Below are 20,921 nucleotides of genomic sequence, written 5' to 3'. Positions count from 1 at the left end.
CTATTCCTCTGGGACCCACACTCCAGGCGACGTTTCCTGGTAGACACCGGGGCTGAAATCAGCATTCTTCCCCCCTCCAACATGGACACCCGTAACGCTGCCCCAGGTCCTGATCTCACTGCTGCAAATGGCACCACTATCCGAACGTACGGCTCGCGAACCATCCCGCTGCATTTCGGGCCCAGCTGCTTCACTTGGACCTTCACAGTGGCAGTGGTATCACGGCCGTTACTGGGGGCGGATTTCCTATGGGCCGTCTTCTGGTCGACCTGAAGGGCCGGCATTTGGTCCACACCGAGACATTCCAGACTTTCCAGCTCGGGGAAGCCCAGCTACGGGCCCTCCACCTGGACTCCGTCATGCTCTCGGGTGACGAGTTCACCAGGGTGCTGGCAGATTTCCCCTCCAACATCACCCTGCAGTTCTCCACAACCGATCCCAAGCACGGCGTGCAGCACCACATTCCCACACAAGGACCACTGCTGCACACCCGAGCCCGTAGGCTCCCACCCTACAAGCTCCACCTCGCCAAGGAGGAGTTCCGGAAGATGGAGGAGATGAGGATTATCCATCACTCGGACAACCCGTGGGCATCCCCGCTGCACATTGTGCCCAAGTCCGCAGGAGGTTGGAGGCCCTGCGGGGACTACAGAAGGCTCAATGACGCCACGACCGCCGACCGATACCTGGTGCCTCACATCCAGGATTTCACGGTGAACCTACACGGGGCGACCATCTTTTCGAAAATCGATCTGGTCCGGGGGTACCATTAGATCCCCGTGCACCCCGATGATGTGCCCAACACAGCCCTCATCACCCCCTTCGGGTTGTTCGAATTTCTGAGGATGCCTTTCGGCCTCAAGAACACCGCCCAGACTTTCCAGAGGCTCATGGACTCGGTGGAGCGAGGCCTGGATTTCGTCTTCATCTACTTAGACGATATCCTGGTGGTCAGCAAGTCACATCAAGAGCACGTGGCACATTTGTGCCAACTCTGCCAATGCCTGAGCAACCACAGACTGGCAATCAACCTGGCGTAGTGCCAGTTCAGGCAGACGGAGATCGACTTCTTGGGCCACAGAGTCAATCGGCATGGCGCCGCCCCTCTACCGGACAAGGTCCAGGCCATCCGCCAGTTTCCCAAACCCAGCACGGTCAAGGGCCTGCAGGAATTCGTGGGGATGGTAAACTTCTACCATCGTTTCGTGCCGGCGGCAGCACGCATCATGAGGCCCTCGTTCAGTCTAATGGCCGGCAAGGCCAAAGAGGTGGCATGGGATGCGGAGTCCACGGAGGCTTTCGAGCGGGCCAAAGAGGCATTGGCAAAGGCGACCCTCCTGGTACACCCAAGAGTCAATGTATCCACAGTGCTCACAGTCGACGCTTCCGACACGGCGGTCGGCGGAGTCCTGGAGCAACTCGTCGAGGGCCAGTGGCAACCACTCGCCTTTTTCAGCCAACACCTGTGACCGCCAGAGGTTAAGTACAGCGCTTTCGACAGGAAGTTGTTAGCGCTCTACCTGGCTATCCAGCGTTTCCAGTATTTCCTCGAAGGAAGGGATTTCACCATGTATACAGACCACAAGCCCCCCCCCCACCTTCGCCATTGCAAAGGTATCGGACTCATGGTCAGCTTGGCAGCAGAGGCACCTCTCCTTTATTTCGGAGTTCACCACAGACGTCCGCCACATTGCAGGGAAGAACAAGGTGGTCACCGACACGCTGTCCCACCCCCACATTCACTCAGCAACCATCTCGTCCCCAGGGATCGACTACACGGCGCTGGCGCAGGCGCAACAGGTGGACACCGAGATCCCAGCTTACTGCACCGCCGTTTCGGGACTCCAGTTGGAGGACGTCCCTGTCGGCCCGACAGCAGCTCGGCTCCTGTGCGACACGTCTACTGGCAAACCCCGGCCAGTGGTACCAGCATCACGGAGGCGCTGGGTGTTCGACACGCTACATGACCTGGCCCACCTGTCCATCCGGGCGTCCATCAAATTGGTAGCGGACAAATTCGTCTGGCACGGTTTGCGCAAGCAGGTCAGGCACTGGGCCAGGACCTGCGTACACTGCCAGACCGCCAAAGTCCAGCGGCATGTGAAGGCCCCCCTCCAGCAGTTCCAGCCGACGCTCGGGAGGTTTCAGCACATCCACGTGGACATCATCGGCCCCCTGCCTGTCTCCCGGGTGCCAGGTATATCTTTACAATGGTCGACAGGTTCACCAGATGGCCGAAGGCCATGCCGCTAGCAGACACGTCCACCAAATCCTGCGCCAGGACGCTCATCACAAACTGGATTGCCAGGTTCGGACTCCCAGCGGACATCACCTCTGACAGAGGAGCACAGTTCACATCAGGTTTGTGGACAGCACTGGTGCAACTCCTGGGCACCCGGCTACATCACACCACAGTGTACCATCCACAGTCCAACGGTCTGGTCGAGCGGTTCCACAGGCACCTCAAGTCGGCCCTGATGGCGCGCCTCAGGGGCCCCAACTGGACAGATGAGCTCCCCTGGGTCTTACTGGGCATCTGCATGGCCCCCAAGGAGGACCTGGGCACTTCCTCGGCGGAGTTGGTTTACAGAACCCCCCTGACGGTCCCAGCTGAGTTCGTGCCAGAGGCCCGAGGTCAAGCAGGGAGGCCAGCAGAGGTGCTGACAGGGCTGCGGGACAAGGTAGGGACCCTGGCACCAGTTCCAACCTCCAGGCGTGGCACTACACTGTCCTTTATCCCTAAGGACTTCCGTGATTGCGGGTACGTTTTCATTCGCAGGGGCATGCACAAGTCACCCCTACAGCGGCCGTATGAAGGACCCTTCAAGGTGATCCAGCACAATGGGTCTACGTGTGTCGTGGAGGTGGGTGGCCGTGAGGAGACTTTTACAGTGGACCGCCTCAAACTGGCGCATTTGGACATTGGGCAACCGGTGAGGGTATTCGCACCGCGCCGGAGGGGCAGGCCACCCAAGCGGGACACACAGACTGGGGGCCCCATGCCCCCGATGGAAGTTTCTGGGGGGGTGGTGTAGCGGCCCGTACACACGGGACTCAAATTGTCATCGGCGGCCGCAGGCGGATGCACGGGAGCGCGTCGTGAATGAACTGCGGGGCGGGCCTTCCGGTGGGAGGTGGGAACCTTACGTCATGTCCGCCCCACGTGGGCCCGGAGAGGCTCTCGGGTACTTGGGCGTGCGTGCGTTTTGTCTGTGTGAGTAAAGTGTGTCTTGAATTCAACCTCCTCGTCTCCGAGTTTTTCCTTCAGAAACACGCCACATCCGACTACAGGATCAACAATAGAAAGGAGGAAACATGGTGAACTGAAGTCATATCAGCTACAAAAAGAGGGAAAGGAAATTTGGATTGAAAGGCAGGAGAGACAAAAGAAAAGATACTTAAAGTTAAAATCTAACAAGAACTTACTGCATGAAGGAATGTTTATATTATTATTTTTCTGGGCCAGGGTATTGATTTGCATTGAAGCAACACAAAGTAATTTATTCAATAGAAACTGTAACTTTCTATGGTGAAGTTAGTTGACAGTTTATGTGAAAATGCAATAATTTCTGAAAACACACAGGAAGATTTTCATTAAGCTAAGAGCAGAAGGGTGTAAATCATTCAGAAACTTGTCTTGATTGGCGGATTACTTCCTTGCTGCAAGTCATTGGATGATTTACTGTACATGCTAACACCTGATCCTACGTAAGGGTCACATATGAACAATTAAAGACCATTTTAGGATTCCACAACTAAAATCAAAATACAAGTGTTTTATTTTTTGGCATGCCAAAAGCATTATATGTGACATTTTATTCATAAATACTACTATACCTACTCTTTCACATCATGCTCCTGTGCTTCTATCTTTAAATTTCCCTGGGCTCCCTCAGACAAATAGATTTTGGCGTTTTAACCTAACCTTGTTATCTGATAAAAAATTTTAAAAATTTATAGAGAAACAAATTACTCTTTTTTTTAAAAAAGAAAATTTCTAGTCTTATCGTTTGGGATACTTTCAAAGCCTTTATTAGAGGTCAAATTATTTCTTATACGGCAAGCATTAGGAAAAAACAGAGAAAGAGCTGATCTAGTTGATCAACTGAAACTATTAGATCAAAAATATGCTTTGGATCCAGATCCGGCTTTATATAAAAGGTGAGTTGAAATTAAAACTAAATATGATCTTCTTTTAACATATCCAACTGAAAGTCAACTTCTAAAAGATAAGTCAATTTTATATTCATGGAGATAAAACAGGTAAATTACTGACTAACCAATTAAAAATCTCCAGAGCTAGATGGCAAATTAAAGAAATTTCAAAAGCCAATGGTGAGAGGACAACTGATCTTTTAGAAATAAATGATACTTTTAGAGAATTCTATTCTAAACTTTACAGTTCTAATTTTCCTAAAGATAATACTGTAATGAATAATGTCTTTGACCAATTAAACGTTCCTATACTTTCCACTGAAAACTGAAAACAGTTGGATCAATCTATTACATACAAGGAAATCGCCAAGGTTGTGCGGTCTTTACATTCTGGAAAGACTCCAGGTCCTGATGGATTTCCTGGAGAATTCTATAAGGCCTTTTCCTCTTTGCTTATACCTCATTTATGTGCTTTTTTTTTGCTTCTTTTAAATTGGGTAGAGTACCACGATCTTTTTATGAAGCCTCTATCTCACTTATTCTTAAGAAAAATAAGAACCCAACAGAATGTGCTTCGTACAGACCAATTTCGCTACTTAACGTGGATGTTAAAATTTTATCTAAAGTTCCAGCTCGTAGATTGGAAAATATTTTACCTTCAATTATATCCGATGATCAGACTGGTTTTATTAAAAAAATCAATATTCTCATTTTAATATTCATCGTTTACTGAATATTATCTATTCTCCCTCTAAGGAAATATCGGAATGTGTGATATCTCTAGATGCTGAGAAGGCCTTTGATCAGATTGAATGGAATTACTTATTTAAAACTTTAGAGAAATTTAATTTTGGGCCTGATTTTATCCAACGGATTAAATTACTTTATTTATCCCCTTCTGCTCGAGTTCTTACTAATTTTCAAAATTCTAAATCTTTTAAACTTCAGCGTGGAACCAGACAGGGATGTCCTTTGAGCCCTTTGCTCTTTGATTTGGCCTTAGAACCTTTGGCTATTTCTCTCTGAGAATCTAGGTATCCTTAGTATTTCCAGAAGAGGCATTAACCACAAAGCTTCTTTATATGCTGATAATTTATTACTTTTTATATCTAATGTTGAAGCCTCGTTACCTCCTATGCTTTCTTTACTTTCTCGCTTTAGTCATTTTTCAGGCTACAAATTAAACTTGTACAAGAGTGAACTTTTTCCTCTGAATAACCTGGTACCATCTGATATTAACATTCCTTTTAAAATTGTAAGAAATCATTTTACCTATCTGGGGGTGTCAATTACTAAAAATTATAAACACTTATTTAAAGAAAATTTTTTCACCTTACTGCATCATGTGAAAAGGGTTTTATCAAGTTGGTCTCCCCTTTCTATATCATTGATTGGCCAAATTAATACTATTAAAATGAATATTTTACCTAAATTTATATATCTTTTTCAGGCTTTACCTGTTTTTATTCCTAAGTCTTTCTTTGACTCTCTTGACTCAATTATATCTTCCTACATATGGAATAATAAACATCCTGGACTAAATACAGTTCACCTTCAGAAGGTTAAAAAGAATGGAGGTCTAGCCTTACCTAATTTTTAGATTTTATTTTATTACTGGGCAGTCAATATACGAAATCTTATGTTTTGGTTACATTACATTAATCAAGAGGCTTGTCCAGTATTGGTTTCTTCGGAAGCTCTGTTAAAAAAATGTTCTATTATTTCTCTGCTTGGTTCTTCACTTCCAATATCATTAAATAAACTAACAGATAATTTAGTAGTTAAACATGCTTTGAGGCTTTGGTTACAATTTACAAAATATTTTGGTTTATTGAGTTTTTTTGTCCAGTCCCATTTTCTCTAATTATTTTTTTAAACCTTTTATGACTGATGTAGTTTTTAAAGAGTGGGACAAATTAGGTCTGTTTGTTGGAGGAAACCTTTCTTCGTTTGAACAATTGTCTACCAAGTATAAGTTACCAAAAACTCATTTTTTTAGATATTTGCAAATTAGATTTTCTTTGATCTCAATTACATTCTTTTCCTTTGAGTCCTGATAAAAATTTATTAGACGTAATTTTTAATTTGGAACCCTTTCAGGATGGCTCAATATCTAATATTTATTACTAGGAATGAGTAAGGTGCCACTAGATAAAATTAAAAACGCTTGGGAACAAGATTTGCAGATGTCAATTTCTGAGGAAACTTGGAATGAAATTTTCAAGTTGGTTAATACTTCGTCATTATGTGCCCGTCATTCTCTCCTTCAATTTAAAGTGGTCCACAAAGCTCACTTGTCTAAAGATAAACTATCCCTTTTTTATTCCGATATATCTCCTTACTGTGACAAATGTAATAACGGAGTGGCTTCTTTAATTCACATGTTCTGGACGTGTCAGAGTCTTAAAAAATATTGGACAGAGGTCTTTCATACTTTTTCTCTACTCTTCAAAATAAATTTTAAACTTAATCCTTTGACTGCACTATTTGGGATCGTTGGAGAAAAAGATATAACTTTGAAGGCTTCTGACTTACACATTCAACTTTTATTTCTCTTATAGCCAGGAGAGCTGTATTGCTTAAATGGAAGAAAGTTACTCCGCCTACTCATGCTCAATGGTTACGGGATGTTATGTCATACCTGAATCTACAGAAGATTCGGTGTTCAGTATTTGAATCTAACTTAGACTTTCAAACCTTGTGGGGACCTTTTTTGAATTATTTTCAAAATCTCTTATTTGGTGACTGAAACACAGATATTGGCTGACACTGTTACGTTTTTAAGGGTTTTTCCTTGTTTTTTTCCATCAAACAGCTTTGGTTTTTGGTAGTGTGAGTAGATTTTTTTTATAATAAAATATTTCAATTTTTTTTCCTTTATTAACTATTATATGTGATTACTAGAGTATTGTGATCTTAAGTATGATTTAACACAATGTATTCAGTATTTTTACTCTCTTTTTTGATGCATGTACACTATTTTTTTTCATGGATTTAATAAAAATATTGTAAAAAGAAAGAATACTACTATACCTACCGCTGGTTAACAAAAGGAGTTGAAAACTCTGCAATCAGACGAAAGTTAGCAAAATAAGGCAGCATTCCTTCACCCTAAAACAACAAGTTAAAAATTCAAAGTTTACCTATAATCCACATCATTAAACAAATTAGATTATTCAAAGCACTGGTTGGAAAACTAAAATTGATAAAAAAAATACTTCTGTCAATTATTTTCCATAAATATAACAATCACTATGCTTTGTGTGCAAAAAAAAGGAATGTTAATGGTATATTGTAATTTTTATTCCCAGTTTGCAAGTATAAAAGTTAATACTAAGATAAGTGTACCAATAAAGCACATGTTACATTGTTTGAATACTTGAAGGAACTCTAAACCAGAACAAAGGGAAAAGCAGTTAGTCACATATTGGTCCGTTTAATGCACCCACAAATCTAATCATTGTTGCTGAAAAAAAAAACAGCCTCGTGTGCAATCCTGTTACAGAAGTAAACTTTGGTTCTTGCGTTACTTTTCCTGCATGCTCTGACTAGTCAATTGTACACATTACATTGACTCATGCCCTTACGATGGCCTTATTATGTCCAATTCCAGAGTTAATTGTGGAAAGTGGGATTCCAGTTCTCCCCCCAAACCCATTTTTCATCAAAAACCTTTATGAACTGTTGAACCATACAGAAAATGTTATACATAAACAGAAAGCTAGTTCATATGGTGCAAGAAGATACTTTCATCCATACCAGTGGGACAACTTGTAGGTAATACAATAGTGTGGAAATGGAACAAGAGAAAGATGAATTTAATTCTTAGTAGGAACAGATGGACACAACAGCTGAAATGCAAAAGTCTTTTGACGAAAATATTAAGCATTATTCTGCAAGTGCATTGAAGAGGCAAAATTGTTTAATCCAATTGGAGACTTCCATGAAGTGATACAACACCAAACCAATTAAAGAAAATTGGCTTGTACACTTACTGGGAACTGTAGCACAAGATGAGATATCTGTTGAAGCCAAAAGACATTAAAAAGCCAGCAACTTGCATTGTAGAGTATATTTCACTATGTGATCTCAAATCTTTAAAAAAAAATTACCTGCAGTAAAAATAACTTACCACGTCATACTAATGTTTGTTACGGACTCAGTGAAAGTCCCTTTAAGATAGAGAGTGTGTGTGTATGTGTGTGTGGGGCGTGCTTACGTCAATAGAAGATAAAGGACGTAATGACGTTGTTGAAGAAGGCAGAAGAAGAAGGAGAGAGAGAGAGAAGGGAGAGAGACACCAGCCTGCTTGTTTTCTCTATCGATGGATGAGAAACAATAACTGTGTTTGCCACTGAAATCCATGTATGGAAGTTGGAAGTAATCCGGTGGAGTTCACTTTGTTGCTGACCTGTAGAAGGAAACAGGTATTTGTGTGTGGACGACCATGGTTCGGATGCTTTTCGGGGTGAGGAAGTCACTACCGAGTAAACACTGAAGTGTCGTTTGGGTTCCATCGTGGAACATTTGGATTTCGTATGTACTCTCTCTATGTTTTTCTACATCTACATCTTATCTTCAGACAACGGTGGTTGTTGAAGAAGCCCTTGCTCATGTTTCACCTTATGGCTTGCGGAACTGAACTTTAAGAACCATTCAGGAACTGGGAGTTTTGGACTTTGTCACACACACACACGACGAGTTTAGTTTTGGGGTTAACGTTCGAGGTTTAACATTTTTGAATTCTAACATACTAACATTTTTTACTTTTATTTTACGTAGTATCATAAGTAGTGATTAATAAAATAGTTTTTAACACTGAATCATGCTCAGTGTGTTTCTTTTGTTGCTGGTTTGTGACATGTTCTATACAATTTCCAATGAGATCATAAGAAACAGGAGGAGTAGGCCATCTGATCCATCGAGCCTGCTCTGCCATTCAATAACATCATGGCTGATCAGGCTGTGGACTCAGCTCCACCTACCTGCCTTTTCCCTATAACCCTTAATTCCCCTATTATGCAAAAATCTACCTAACTGTGTATTAAATATATTTAATGACGTCGCCTCTACTACTTCCTTGGGCAGAGAATTCCAGAGACTCACTAATCTCTGGGAAAATCAGTTTCTCCTCATCTCCGTCCTAAATCTACTCCCCAGAATCTTGAGGCTCTGTCCCCTTGTTCTGGTCTCACCCACCAGTGAAAACAACTTTCCTGCCTCTATATTATCTATCCCTTTCATAATTTTACGTTTCTATAAAATCCCCACTCATTCTTCTGAATTCCAGCAAGTATAGTCCCAGGCGACTCAATCTCTCCTCATAGGCTAACCCCCTCATCTCCGGAATCAACCTGATGAACCTCCTCTGTACCGCCTCCAAAGCCAGTATATCTCTTCTCAAGTAAGGAGACCAGAACTGCACGCATTACTCCAGGTGCGGCCTCACCAGTACTCTGTACAGTTGCAGCATAACCTCCCTGCTCTTAAATTCAATCCCTCCAGCAATGAAGGGTAACATTCCACTTGCCTTCTTAATAACCTGTTGCACCTGCAAACCAACCTTTGGCGATTCATGCACCAGCACTCCCAAACCACCAGACATTTCCACTCCCCTTCCCCTTCAGCATTCCAAAGGGAACATTCCTTTTGCAACTGCCTTGTCCACTCTTCCCTCTCCACCAATCACTCCCCTTGACCTGGCACTTTCCCACATAACTGCAGAAGATAAAACACCCGTCTTTTTATGCCTTCCCTTTCCATCATCAAGGAAGCCAAAACATCCTTCCAGGTCAAGAAACATTTTGCTTGCACTTCTTCCAGTCTGGTGTACTGCATTTGATGTTTATAATGTGGTCTCCTCTACAATAAAGCAACTAAATGCAGATTGGGTGGCCACTTTGCAGAGCACCTGCATTCAATCCAGAAGAGCGACCCTGAGTTTCATGTTGCCTGCCACTTTAATTCTCCATTCCACATGAACCCATATATCTGCAGCGTTTATGTCACTGTTATAATAACCCCCTATGTAAGCTTGGGAAACACAATATTGAATTCAACAACTTTAGTTAACTTGCTTTCTCTGTTAGTACTGGAACTGTTTAATTCTTTTGTAAGTCATCCATCTATAACATTGTCTCAATTTTTCTCTCTCCACTAGCACAGCCTGATCTGCTGTACACTTACCACCGCTCTGCATTTTGCAGCTTTTGTGTTCTTTTGTTTGCATTCCATTTCTCTAACTGGCATCCTTTACCTAAAGCAAACTAGATGACTTCATCCACAGCTTAACCCCATAGCAACCCTGACCTTACTCTGTCACAGATATTCCCTCTATCTTATTGATCCCTCCCCCACCCTCTCTGCAACCCAAAACTAACCTGTTTTCTTTCAAGGGCCTTTGACCCAAAACGTTAACGGTTTCCCTTTCCACAGATGCTGCCTGACCTGCTGAATATTTCCAGCATTTTCTGTTTTTTATTTGAGCTTTTTTTTTATTTTCATGCTTATGTCCATTTTATGTGCTAGGATTAGGATTTCATCAGTGTCATGGGAAAATATTTTTCCTATCCTTTCAGGCTCTCTGTCCCCATTTCAGGATCATGCCATGATCAAGCTGGTGACACTGGAGACAGTTACCTATGTCAGTATAACAAGCCATGAAGTAACAATGTAAACACACCCACAAGTAAAAAAATGATGATATCCATCATGCTGAAGTTAAAGTATGATACAAGTGTGATTTGATCCTTATTCTTTCAGGCAAAATAAATGTTCAAACATAGCAGGCTATTTAGAGACAAAAGTAACACAAACATCTTCAACAAAGGAATAGAAACATTGGTTTTAAAAGTATTTAAAAAAACATCAGGTTCCTTATCCATACTGATGATACCCATCTTCACCTTAGCACTAACATTCTCAACTTCTGCACTGCTGCATCTTTCAGTCTTTTTCCCCAGGGTTGGGGAATCAAGAATGAGAGCATAGGTTTAAGGTGAGAGGGGAGAGACTTAATGGAACCTGAGGGGCAACCTTTTTCACCCAGAGAGTGGTCAGTATATGGAATAAGCTGCCAGAGGAAGTGGTTGAGGCAGGTACATTAACAACATTTAAAAGGTACTTGGACAGGTACATGGATAGGAAAGGTTTAGAGGGATATGGGCCAGCTTAGATGGGAATCTTGGTCGGCATGGACCAGTTGGGCTGAAGGGCCTGTTTCCATGCTGTATGACTCTATTAGGGAGCTTCTCATCTGACATCCAGTCCTGGGTGAGCAGAAAAGTCCCCCATTTGAACATGCAAGTGAACAAAGCTATCATCGTTAATCCTTGACATAAAATGCATTGTCTGGCAACAGATTCCATTGCCCTCCAATAGGTACCATCAGGCTAACAGATTTTTTGCAGTTTGGGTGTTCTACCTGACTCAAGCAAACTTCTGCCTCCACATCACCTTTATCACCTAGAGGCTCTGGCTTCATCTGTCACATTATCCATCTCTCCCCCAATATCAGCTACTGAAATCCTCAAACACGCTCTTGTTGCCTATTGACTTAAATACTCGAATGGCCTCTCAGCTGATCTCTACAGATATCGGTTTATCTAAAAATCTGCTGCAATCTTGCTCCAATTCCCATTTGCATCATTGCTCACTAGCCTCTTTTAAAATTCCTTGATCCCATTTGATTCTCCCCAGAATTTCCCACTCACCTACACAGTAGGCAGAAATTTACAGTGCCCAAATTAACCCACACATCCATGGGATATGGGAGGAAACCAGAGTACCTGGAGGAAGCCCACACGATCACAGGGAGAATGTGCAACTCCACAGATGTAGCACCCAAGGTCAGGATTGAACCTGTGTCTCTGGTACCGTGAAGTAGCGGCTCTATTAGCTGCTCCACTGTGCCATTCTGCTAATGTAGGATTAGTTTAAATGGCTGGTTAATAATCAATGTGATGTTGGTGGGCTGAAGGGCCTCATTTCCTTATCCGTGACTCTAAAATTCTTGTTCCTATCCTTTGCAACCTCCTTTAGCCACATAACCCTTTGAAAACTCTACATTTTTCCAGTTTTGGTTACACAAGAGATTCTGCAGATGCTGGAACCTGGAGCAACACACACAAAATGCTGGAGGAACTCAGCAGGTCAGGCAGCATCTATGGAGGGAAATGAACAGCTGACGTTTCGGGTTGAGACCCTTCATCAGGACCGGAAAGAAAGAGGGCAGAATCCGGAATAAGAAGGTCAGGGGAGGGGGAGGAGCAGAAGTTGACAGGTGATAGGCAAGTCCAGGTGAGGGGGGAAAGTAGATGGGTGGGGGAGGGGGAATGAAAGGGAGTCTTGTAAGAAGCTGAGAGGTGATAGGTAGAAGAGGCAAAGGAGGAGGAATCTGGCAGGAGAGAACAGTAGACCATGGAATAAAGGGAAGGAGGTGGGGAATAGGTGGGCAGGTCATGAGGGTGGGGGAGGGGAAGAGAAGGGGTGAAGGGGCTATGGGAATGAGGGAAAACAAAGGGGGAGGAGGGGAGGGGAGGGGTTACGGGCTTTTACGAGCTCAACATGGGCACAGGAAGCAGCACCAATGTAGCCGTCAATGTAGTGGAGAAAGAGTTGGGGGGTGTTACCGGTGTAGGCTTGGAACATGGACTGTTCCACGTAGCCGACGAAAAGCCAGGCATAGCTGGGGCCCACGTGAGTGCCCATGGCTACACCTTTGTTTTGGAGAAAGTGGGAAGAGCTGAAAGAGAAGTTGTTGAGGGTGAGTACCAGTTCTGCCAGACGGAGGTGGGTGGTGGTGGAGGGGAACTGGTTAGGTCTGTTGTCCAGAAAGAAACAGAGAGCCTTAAGGCCTTCCTGATGGGGAATGGAAGTGTACAGGGACTGGACGTCCATGGTGAAAATGAGGTGGTGAGGGCCGGGGAACTGAAAGTTGTTGAAGTGATGGAGAGCATGTGAAGTGACACGGATGCAGGCAGGAAGGGACTGAACTCACGGTACAAAATGGAGTCAAGATATGAGGACATGAGTTCAGTGGGGCAGGAGCAGGTAGAAGCAATGGGCCTACCGGGGCAGTTAGGTTTGTGGATCTTGGGTAGGAGGTAGAAACAGGCAGTGCCGGATAGGGGAACCTATGAGGTTGGAGGCTGTAGAGGGAATATCTCCGGAGGTGATGAGGTCGGTGATGGTGCGAGAGACAATGGCCTGATGCTCCTTGGTGCGTTCCTGTTTGAGGGGTAAGTAAGAGGTGTCCGAGAGTTAATGACTGGCCTTGGCAAGGTAAAGGTCAGTTCGCCAGACTACAACAACACCATCCTTGCCTGCAGGTTTGATGGTAAGATTAGGATCAGTACAGAGAGTGAAGGGCAGTGCGTTCCGAGGGGGTGAGGTTGCAATAGGTAACAGGAGGGAAGTTGAGATGGTTAATGTTCCATCAGCAGTTAGAGATGAAAAGATCCAGAGGGAGCAGAAGGCCAGGATGAGGTGTCCAAGAGGAGGAAGAGGGCTTAAGGCAGGAGAAGGGGTCATCAGTACCAGTAATCCCTCCCCTCTCCGACCCCCCTTTGTTTTCCCTCATTCCTGTGACCCCCTCACCCCTTCTCTTTCCCCTCCCCTGCCCTCATGACCTGCCCATCTGTTCCCCACCTGCTTCCCTTTATTCCATGGTCTACTGTCCTTTCCTACTGGATTCCTTGTTCTTCAGCCCTCTGCCTCTTCTACCTCTTAGCTTCTTACCTCACTCCCTTTCATCCCCCCTCCCATCTTCCTCCCCTTTCACCTGGACTTGCTTATCACATGTCAACTTCTGCCCCTCTCCCTCCCCCGACCTTTTTATTCAGGCTTCTGCCCTCTTCCTTTCCAGTCCTGATGAAAGGTCCTGACTTGAAATGTCAACTGTTCATCTCCCTCCATAGAAGCTGCCTGATCTGCTGAGTTCCTCCAGCATTGTGTGTGTGTGCGTGTGTGCTGCTCCATTTTTCCAGTTTTGTTTTCTTGTCCTTCCTATTACTGCACATTTGTTGAAATAATTGCCACAACCAGGTCCCGTTTAGTGCTAGCCATAAACTTGGAAAATCTGGACAACACTCCATTCTTCAATTGGAAAACAGCAGGTTAAAAAGAATAGACTTTTATTCCTAAATACAAGGAATAGTACAACTGCGGCATCTGGTTAAACTGCAAATAGTTTTTTTATTCTATCCTTTCCCCCAAACTTTACTTCAGTCCCCCTCCATCCCCCTTCACCGTGCCTCCTATTCCCAAAACCACCATATCTGGTTCTCAACAACCACAGGTATTTGAACAGAAGGGAATTAATTTGCTTTAGTCTAGGCCTTACCTGCATCAACCACAATCCTAGACCACAGTGCCAACCTTGTGATCATCCCCATTAACAACAAAAATTAGATTAAACCACAAATCTTTAATTTTTTTTTACATATCTTCTGCCACATGACATAAGCATGTGTTTCAGCTACACAAATGCACTGCATGCAGCTCTCGGCTTTATGGCTGGAAGAACTGGTTTACGAATACCAACCCAATTCATCTGAAAGAGATCACTAATCCAGGGGGAAAAAAGCAAGTGTTGACCTTTTACTTATTTCTCTTTATTTAATGCTTTTAATTACGTTAGTATTCTATAGTTTAATTTTTACTTCAAATATAAATCAATGAGTAATTTTCAAATGCCTCTGACTATTAAAGACATTTAAAATCAATTTTAAATGCCCTTGACAGGCTTACTCACTGCTTGGAGCATGACTATAGGAAATTCAGCATGGTAATTCAACATTCCCCTCATTGTCTATCATTTCAATAGAATGAATAGTTTCATACCGCAATTAAATGTCACAGATGAAGAAGTGTCACAACAGCTGCTGGCAAACCTGTTGTGCCTGACTCTGCCAGTAATATCTTTAAAGCTTTGAAAGTAACTCACATTTTTGAATACACCGCCAAACTAACAAGAGCCAGGAAAGAAATTAACCAGCAAATGTGTTGGTATTGACCCTTTGTTGAGCCTCGATCCAAGGTTCCAATTTGAGGACATTCATTCATACCTTCAGGCTCCTGAAGCCAATCGAGGATTACCTGAAATATTAGTCTGCTGCACAGCCTCAACCCAGTGAATTCCCAGCCTGCCTCTGATCTGACTTGTCAGGGAGTCTAGGGCAGGGATTAAGTTTTGCCTTGTAAATATTGAATGTACAGCTTGTTAGAATAAAACCAGAGAGGATAGGTTTAAGGTAAGGGGCAGAAAGTTTAAGAGGGCATCTGAAATTTGGAACACACTGCCTGGGGGAGTGGTGGAGGCAAACTCTTGAATCGCCAATGTATGGAAGGCAACGGACCAAGTATTAAACTGAATGGAGCAAGTATAAATGGGTGCTTGATGCTCAGCAAGGATAGTGTGGGCTGTATAATTCTATAGCTGTGTGTATGGGCACAAAACAGGTTTCAGCTCACATAATATCTTCATCACATTTGAGGGAGCATGGAGAAGGAGAAGACAGGAGTACAAGCATAAACTATCAAATAATTTTAAAAAAGACAATAAAAACCTTTACAAGTAAATAAAAAGGAACAGAGTAGCCAAAGTAAATATTAATCCCTTACAGGTTGAAACTGAGAATTAAATCCAATTTTTAATTTCCAAGTAGGGTCTGAGGTCTAAATAATTATGGATTCTTGATTCTAAATAATTAGTTTGGATCAGTCTTCATGGTAGAAGGCAGATACCCCAATAATAATAGATAATCAAGAGGCTATGGGGAGGGAGGAACACACAACAATCTATTGATAGGCAAACAAACGAGGCTAAAAGCCTGCATCATTGGGTCTTAAAGGAAATGGCTGCAAAGAGTGGATACGTCGAAGGATGACAAAAATTCCATTGATTTTGGAGGAGGTCCCAGAGGACTGGAAAACTGCAAATGTAACGCCACTAGTCAAGAAAGGAGGCAGACAGAAAGCAGGAACCAGTTAGCAGAATATCTGTCATTGGGAAACTGCTGAACATTTTGAAAACCATGAGGCGATCAGTCAATGTGGTTTTATGAAAGGGAAATTACTTTTGACAAGTTCGCTAGAGCTCTTTGAGGATATAGCAAGCAGGGTGGATAGAAGGGAACCAGAAGATATATTTGTATTTACAAAAGGCATTCAAATAAGGTGCTGTGTAAAAAGGTACTGCACAAGGGTGTGGGTAATATATTGGCATGGATAATATATTGGCATGGATAGGGGAGTGGCTAATTAGACAGAAAATAGTCAGGAGTGAGGATGGCAAGAAGGACAGGCAGGTGAAAAGTCAGGATAATTTGCTGAACAATAGAAGTACAACAAAATCAATAGCAGATACTGAACTAAATGTACTATATTTAAATGCACATAGCATTAGGAATAAAGTAGATGACCTAATGGCACAACTACAGATTAATAAATACGACATTGTGGCAATCACTGAGTCATGGCTTTATGACGAATGTGACTGGGAACCAAATGTCCAGGAGTACACAGTGTATAGGAAGGATAGGCGGGTAGGCAGAGGGGGTGGTGTGGCCATGATGGTTAGTAATGATATAAAATCAATAGAAAGGAAGGACATTGGGTCAGAAGAGGTGGAATCCTTATGGGTGGAGCTAAGAAATAGCAAGGGTAAAAAGACAATAGTAGCAGTTATATATAGGCCCCCTAATAGCAGTCAGGAGTGGACTATAAGTTGCAGTTAGAAATAGAAAAAGTGTGTCAGAGTGACAATGTTAAGATAATTATGGGGGGTTTTAACATGAAGGTGGACTGGGAAATCCAGCAAGGCAGTAGATCTCAGGAGAGTGAGTTTGTGGAATGTCTACAGGACGGCTTTTTGGAGCAACTTGTTGATGAGCCCACCAGGGGAATCGGCTGTTTTGGATTGAGTGCTGTGTAATGAACCGGAGGTGTATAGGGAACTAAAGGTAAAGGAACCATTAGGAACTAGTGATCACAATATGATTGAGTTCAGTTTCAAATTCGAGAAGGAGAAGCTGATAACTGGTGTATCGATATTTCAGTGGAACAAAGGAAATTACAGTGGCATGAGAGAGGAGCTGGCCCAAATTGATTGGAAGAGTAAGCTAGCTGGAGGGACGGCAGAGCAGAAATGGATGGAATTTCTGCAATAAGGAAGATGCAGGATAGATATATTCCAAGAAAAAAGGTGGTTTTGAATAGAAAAAAGGCACAAATGTGGATAACGAGAGAGGAGAAGGCTACAATAAAATCAAAAGGGAGGGCATACAAGGAAGCAAAAATTAGTGGGAAAACAGAAGACTGGGAAACTTTTAAAAACCTGCAGAAAAAAACTAAGAAGGTCATTAGGAAAGAAAAGATGAATTATGAAAGGAAGTTGGCAGGTAACATCCGAAAGGATACTAAGAGTTTTTTTAAATATATAAGGAGTAAAAGAAAGACACGGGTTGATAAAGAGATGGCAGAGGAACTAAATGAGTATTTTGCATCGGTCTTCATTGTGGAGGACATCAGCAATATACCGGTTAATCAGGGGTCTCAAGGAATGGAACTGAGTTCAGTTAAGATTACTAGAGAGGAGGTGCTAGGAAAACTAAATGGACTTAAGACTGATAAGTCTCCCGGACAGGATGAGGTGCATCCCCGGGTTCTGAAGGAGGTGGCTTTAGAGATAGCGGAGGCATTGGTGATAATTTTCCAGGAATCGATAGACTCCGGCATGGTTCCGGAGGACTGGAGGGTCGCAAATGTAGTTCCGCTGTATAAGAAAGGTGGGAGGCAGCATAAAGGAAATTACAGACTTATTAGTCTGACGTCGGTGGTGGGTAAGTTATTGGAATCGATCCTCAAGGATGAGGTTATGGAATACCTAGAGGTGCAAGGCAAGATAGGTCCAAGCCAACATGGTTTTGTGAAGGGAAGATCCTGCCTGACCAACCTATTGGAGTTTTTTGAAGAAATCTCAGGTAGGGTGGATAAGGGAGAGGTAGTAGATGTTGTGTATTTAGACTTTCAAAAGGCCTTCGACAAGGTGCCGCACAAGAGACTGATTAATAAGACGAGAGGTCATGGAATTACAGGTAGGATAACAGAATGAGTGAAGCATTGGCTGGTTGGCAGGAAGCAAAGGGTGGGAATAAAAGGATCCTGTTCTGGTTGGCCACCAGTTACTAGTGGTCTTCTGCAGGGGTCGGTGTTGGGGCCGCTTCTTTTTACCCTGTACATTAACGATTTGGATGATGAAGTAAATGGTTTTGTGGCTAAGTTTGCGGATGACACCAAGATAGGTGGAGGAGTAGAGAGTATTGAGGAGACAGGAAGGTTGCAGAGAGACCTAGATGGTATAGGAGAATAGGCAAGGAAATGGCAGATGAGATTCAATGTTGAGAAATGTGCAGTTGTACACTTTGGAAACAGAAATAAATGGGCAGATTATTATCTAGAAGGGAAGAAAATTCAAAGTACAGAAGTACAAAGGGACTTGGGAGTACTCATGCAGGATACCCTAAAGGTTAACCACCAGGTCGGATCAGTGGCAAAGAAATGCTATGTTGGCATTCATTTCGAGAGGTATAGTGTATAAAAGTAGGAAAGTGTTGATGAGGCTCTACGGGGCACTAGTGAGGCCTCATTTGGAATACTGTGTACAGTTTTGGGCCCCATATCTTAGGAAGGATGTGCTGATGTTGGAGAGGGTTCAGAGGAGATTTACGAGGATGATTCCCGGAATGAAAGGGCTTACAAATGATGAGCGTTTGTCAGCTCTTGGACTGTACTCACTGGAGTACAGAAGAATGAGAGGGGACCTCATAGATCATTTAAAATGTTGAAAGGACTGGACAGAGTAGATGTGGCCAAGCTGTTTCCCTTGGTGGGTGAGTCCAGGACCAGAGGGCACAATCTGAGAATTAGAGGGTACAGATTTAAAACAGAGATGAGAAATTTCTTTAGCCAGAAGTGAATTTATGGAATTCCTTCCTTGCCACGTACAGCAGTGGAGGCCAGATCATTGGAGGCATTTGAGAAGGAGATAGGTAGATATCTAATTAGTCAAGGTATCAAGGGATATGGGGATAAGGCCAGAAATTGGGGTTAGATTTTTTTTGTTGCCCCCCCCCCATTTCTCTTTTATTTTATTTTCTCCCCCCTTTTCTTTGGAGCAGACTCGATCGGCCGAATGGCCTACTTCTGCTCCCTCGTCTTGTGATCTTGTGATAAATGGGTGATTTTCAGATTGGTAATTAGTAACCAAAGGGGTGCCACAGTACCAGGGCTTCAGCCAATTACGATCTAGGCCTAAAATGATTTTGGACCAAGTGTAGCCACCTTTTCTGATGATAAAAAGATAAGCAGGTTAGCAAGTTCTTAAGAGGACACCAAGAACCTGCAAAAGTTAACTGAATGGCAAGAAGTTGGCAAATAAAGTATAAAAGTGAAAAAAATGAGGTAATCCACTCTAGAAGGAAGAATGAAAAAAAATCATTATTCAAATAGAGACTTGAAAATGTCGTGGTGCAACAGGATCTGGGGCGGGGGGTCCTAGTCCTTGAAACTGAAAAAGTTAGCATGCAGGTGCAGCAGTACTTGGGAAGATTAATGGAACCCTGGTGTTTATGGGGGGTGGGGGAGGGAAAATGAGTGTAATCTTTAATGCAAATTCAAAGGGCACCAGCGAGGCCACACCTGGAGTTCCGCTTGCAGTTTTTGCCTCTGTAGTTAAGGAAGGATATCCTTGCATTGAAGGCAGTGCAGAAAAGGTTCACTGAGTTGATTCCTGGTATGAAGGGCTTGATGCACGAAGACATGTGCATCAATACATGAGCAGGCTGGACATGTATATTCAAGTACAGAAGAATGAGAGTTGAACTTATGGAAATGTCAGTTTTTGAGAGAGATTGACAGGGTGAATGCCGAGCAGATGTATCTCCTAGTGGTGGTATCTAGAACCAGTCATGGTTTCAGAATAAAGGTCTCATCTATTCATGTCAGAATTGAGGAATTTCTTCACTGAGCGTCATGAACCTTTCTCTACCCCAGAGAGCTGCAAGAGCAGAGCAGATGAATATATTCAAGGAGAGATTAACTAATATTTGAACTACAAGGCAGTTAAGGGGTATGGGGAGAGAGCTGTAAAGTGAAGTTGAGGCCAAGAATGAATCAGCTATAGATCACTCAGGCTCAAAGGGCCAATTGGCCTACCTCTGCTTCTTATATTCTTACGTTAAGGAAAGTTATTTTCAAATTTGGGCAAGTATCAAATCTTGAAAAGGGGTGGGCAACCAGTGGAAAAGTAGAGGTGCCGCCTGACAGGAGGAAATAATTATTTCCCCCCTCAGTAAGTTCCAAAACAGACAGTGTTGCAAATATTCTTTGAAACAAAATTCTTTGAATTTTTACATTTCACCTTTAAGAAATGTTTTTTTCTTGAAAGTTTCCAATAGACCTTGGCGCTTCAAGTTTAATTCAGTCGTTGTGGTTTCAGGCCTATAATTATGGTGGTTGCATTTTTCATCAGTGTAACAAAACATTTCCAAACAAAAAACTCAGCAATTTGTTCTCCCAGTTGAGCTATCAATACAACATTTAGAAGTTTGTGAAACTGAGAGGCAGAACATGCAATTTTATAAACTTTGTTCAATTTCTTTGTTCAGAGGGTTATAAATCTTTGTGTTTCTCTTCCCAGTCATTGAATACATTCCAGGCTGAGTTTAGCAGACCTTCAGCTGAGGGGTTCCAGAGTTATGGTGTTC

At 43.1% G+C, this 20,921-nt stretch overlaps 1 protein-coding gene across 1 annotated transcript in view; it reads right to left on the bottom strand.

Moving 5' to 3' along the window:
* The window catches only part of tlcd4a (TLC domain containing 4a), a 62,893-nt gene that overhangs the window by 11,523 nt on the left and 30,449 nt on the right, over positions 1-20,921 (bottom strand). Inside the window, exon 8 of the mRNA XM_052011686.1 lies at positions 7,193-7,266. Within this exon, the coding sequence (XP_051867646.1) occupies positions 7,193-7,266 (74 nt within the window). The remainder of the gene's footprint in view (positions 1-7,192; positions 7,267-20,921) is intronic.

The sequence above is a fragment of the Pristis pectinata genome, chromosome 3 (assembly GCF_009764475.1).
Source record: "Pristis pectinata isolate sPriPec2 chromosome 3, sPriPec2.1.pri, whole genome shotgun sequence".
NCBI lineage: Eukaryota > Metazoa > Chordata > Chondrichthyes > Rhinopristiformes > Pristidae > Pristis > Pristis pectinata.
The sequence above is the reverse complement of the archived record's forward strand: the minus strand, read 5'-3'. Positions and strand labels throughout refer to the sequence as shown.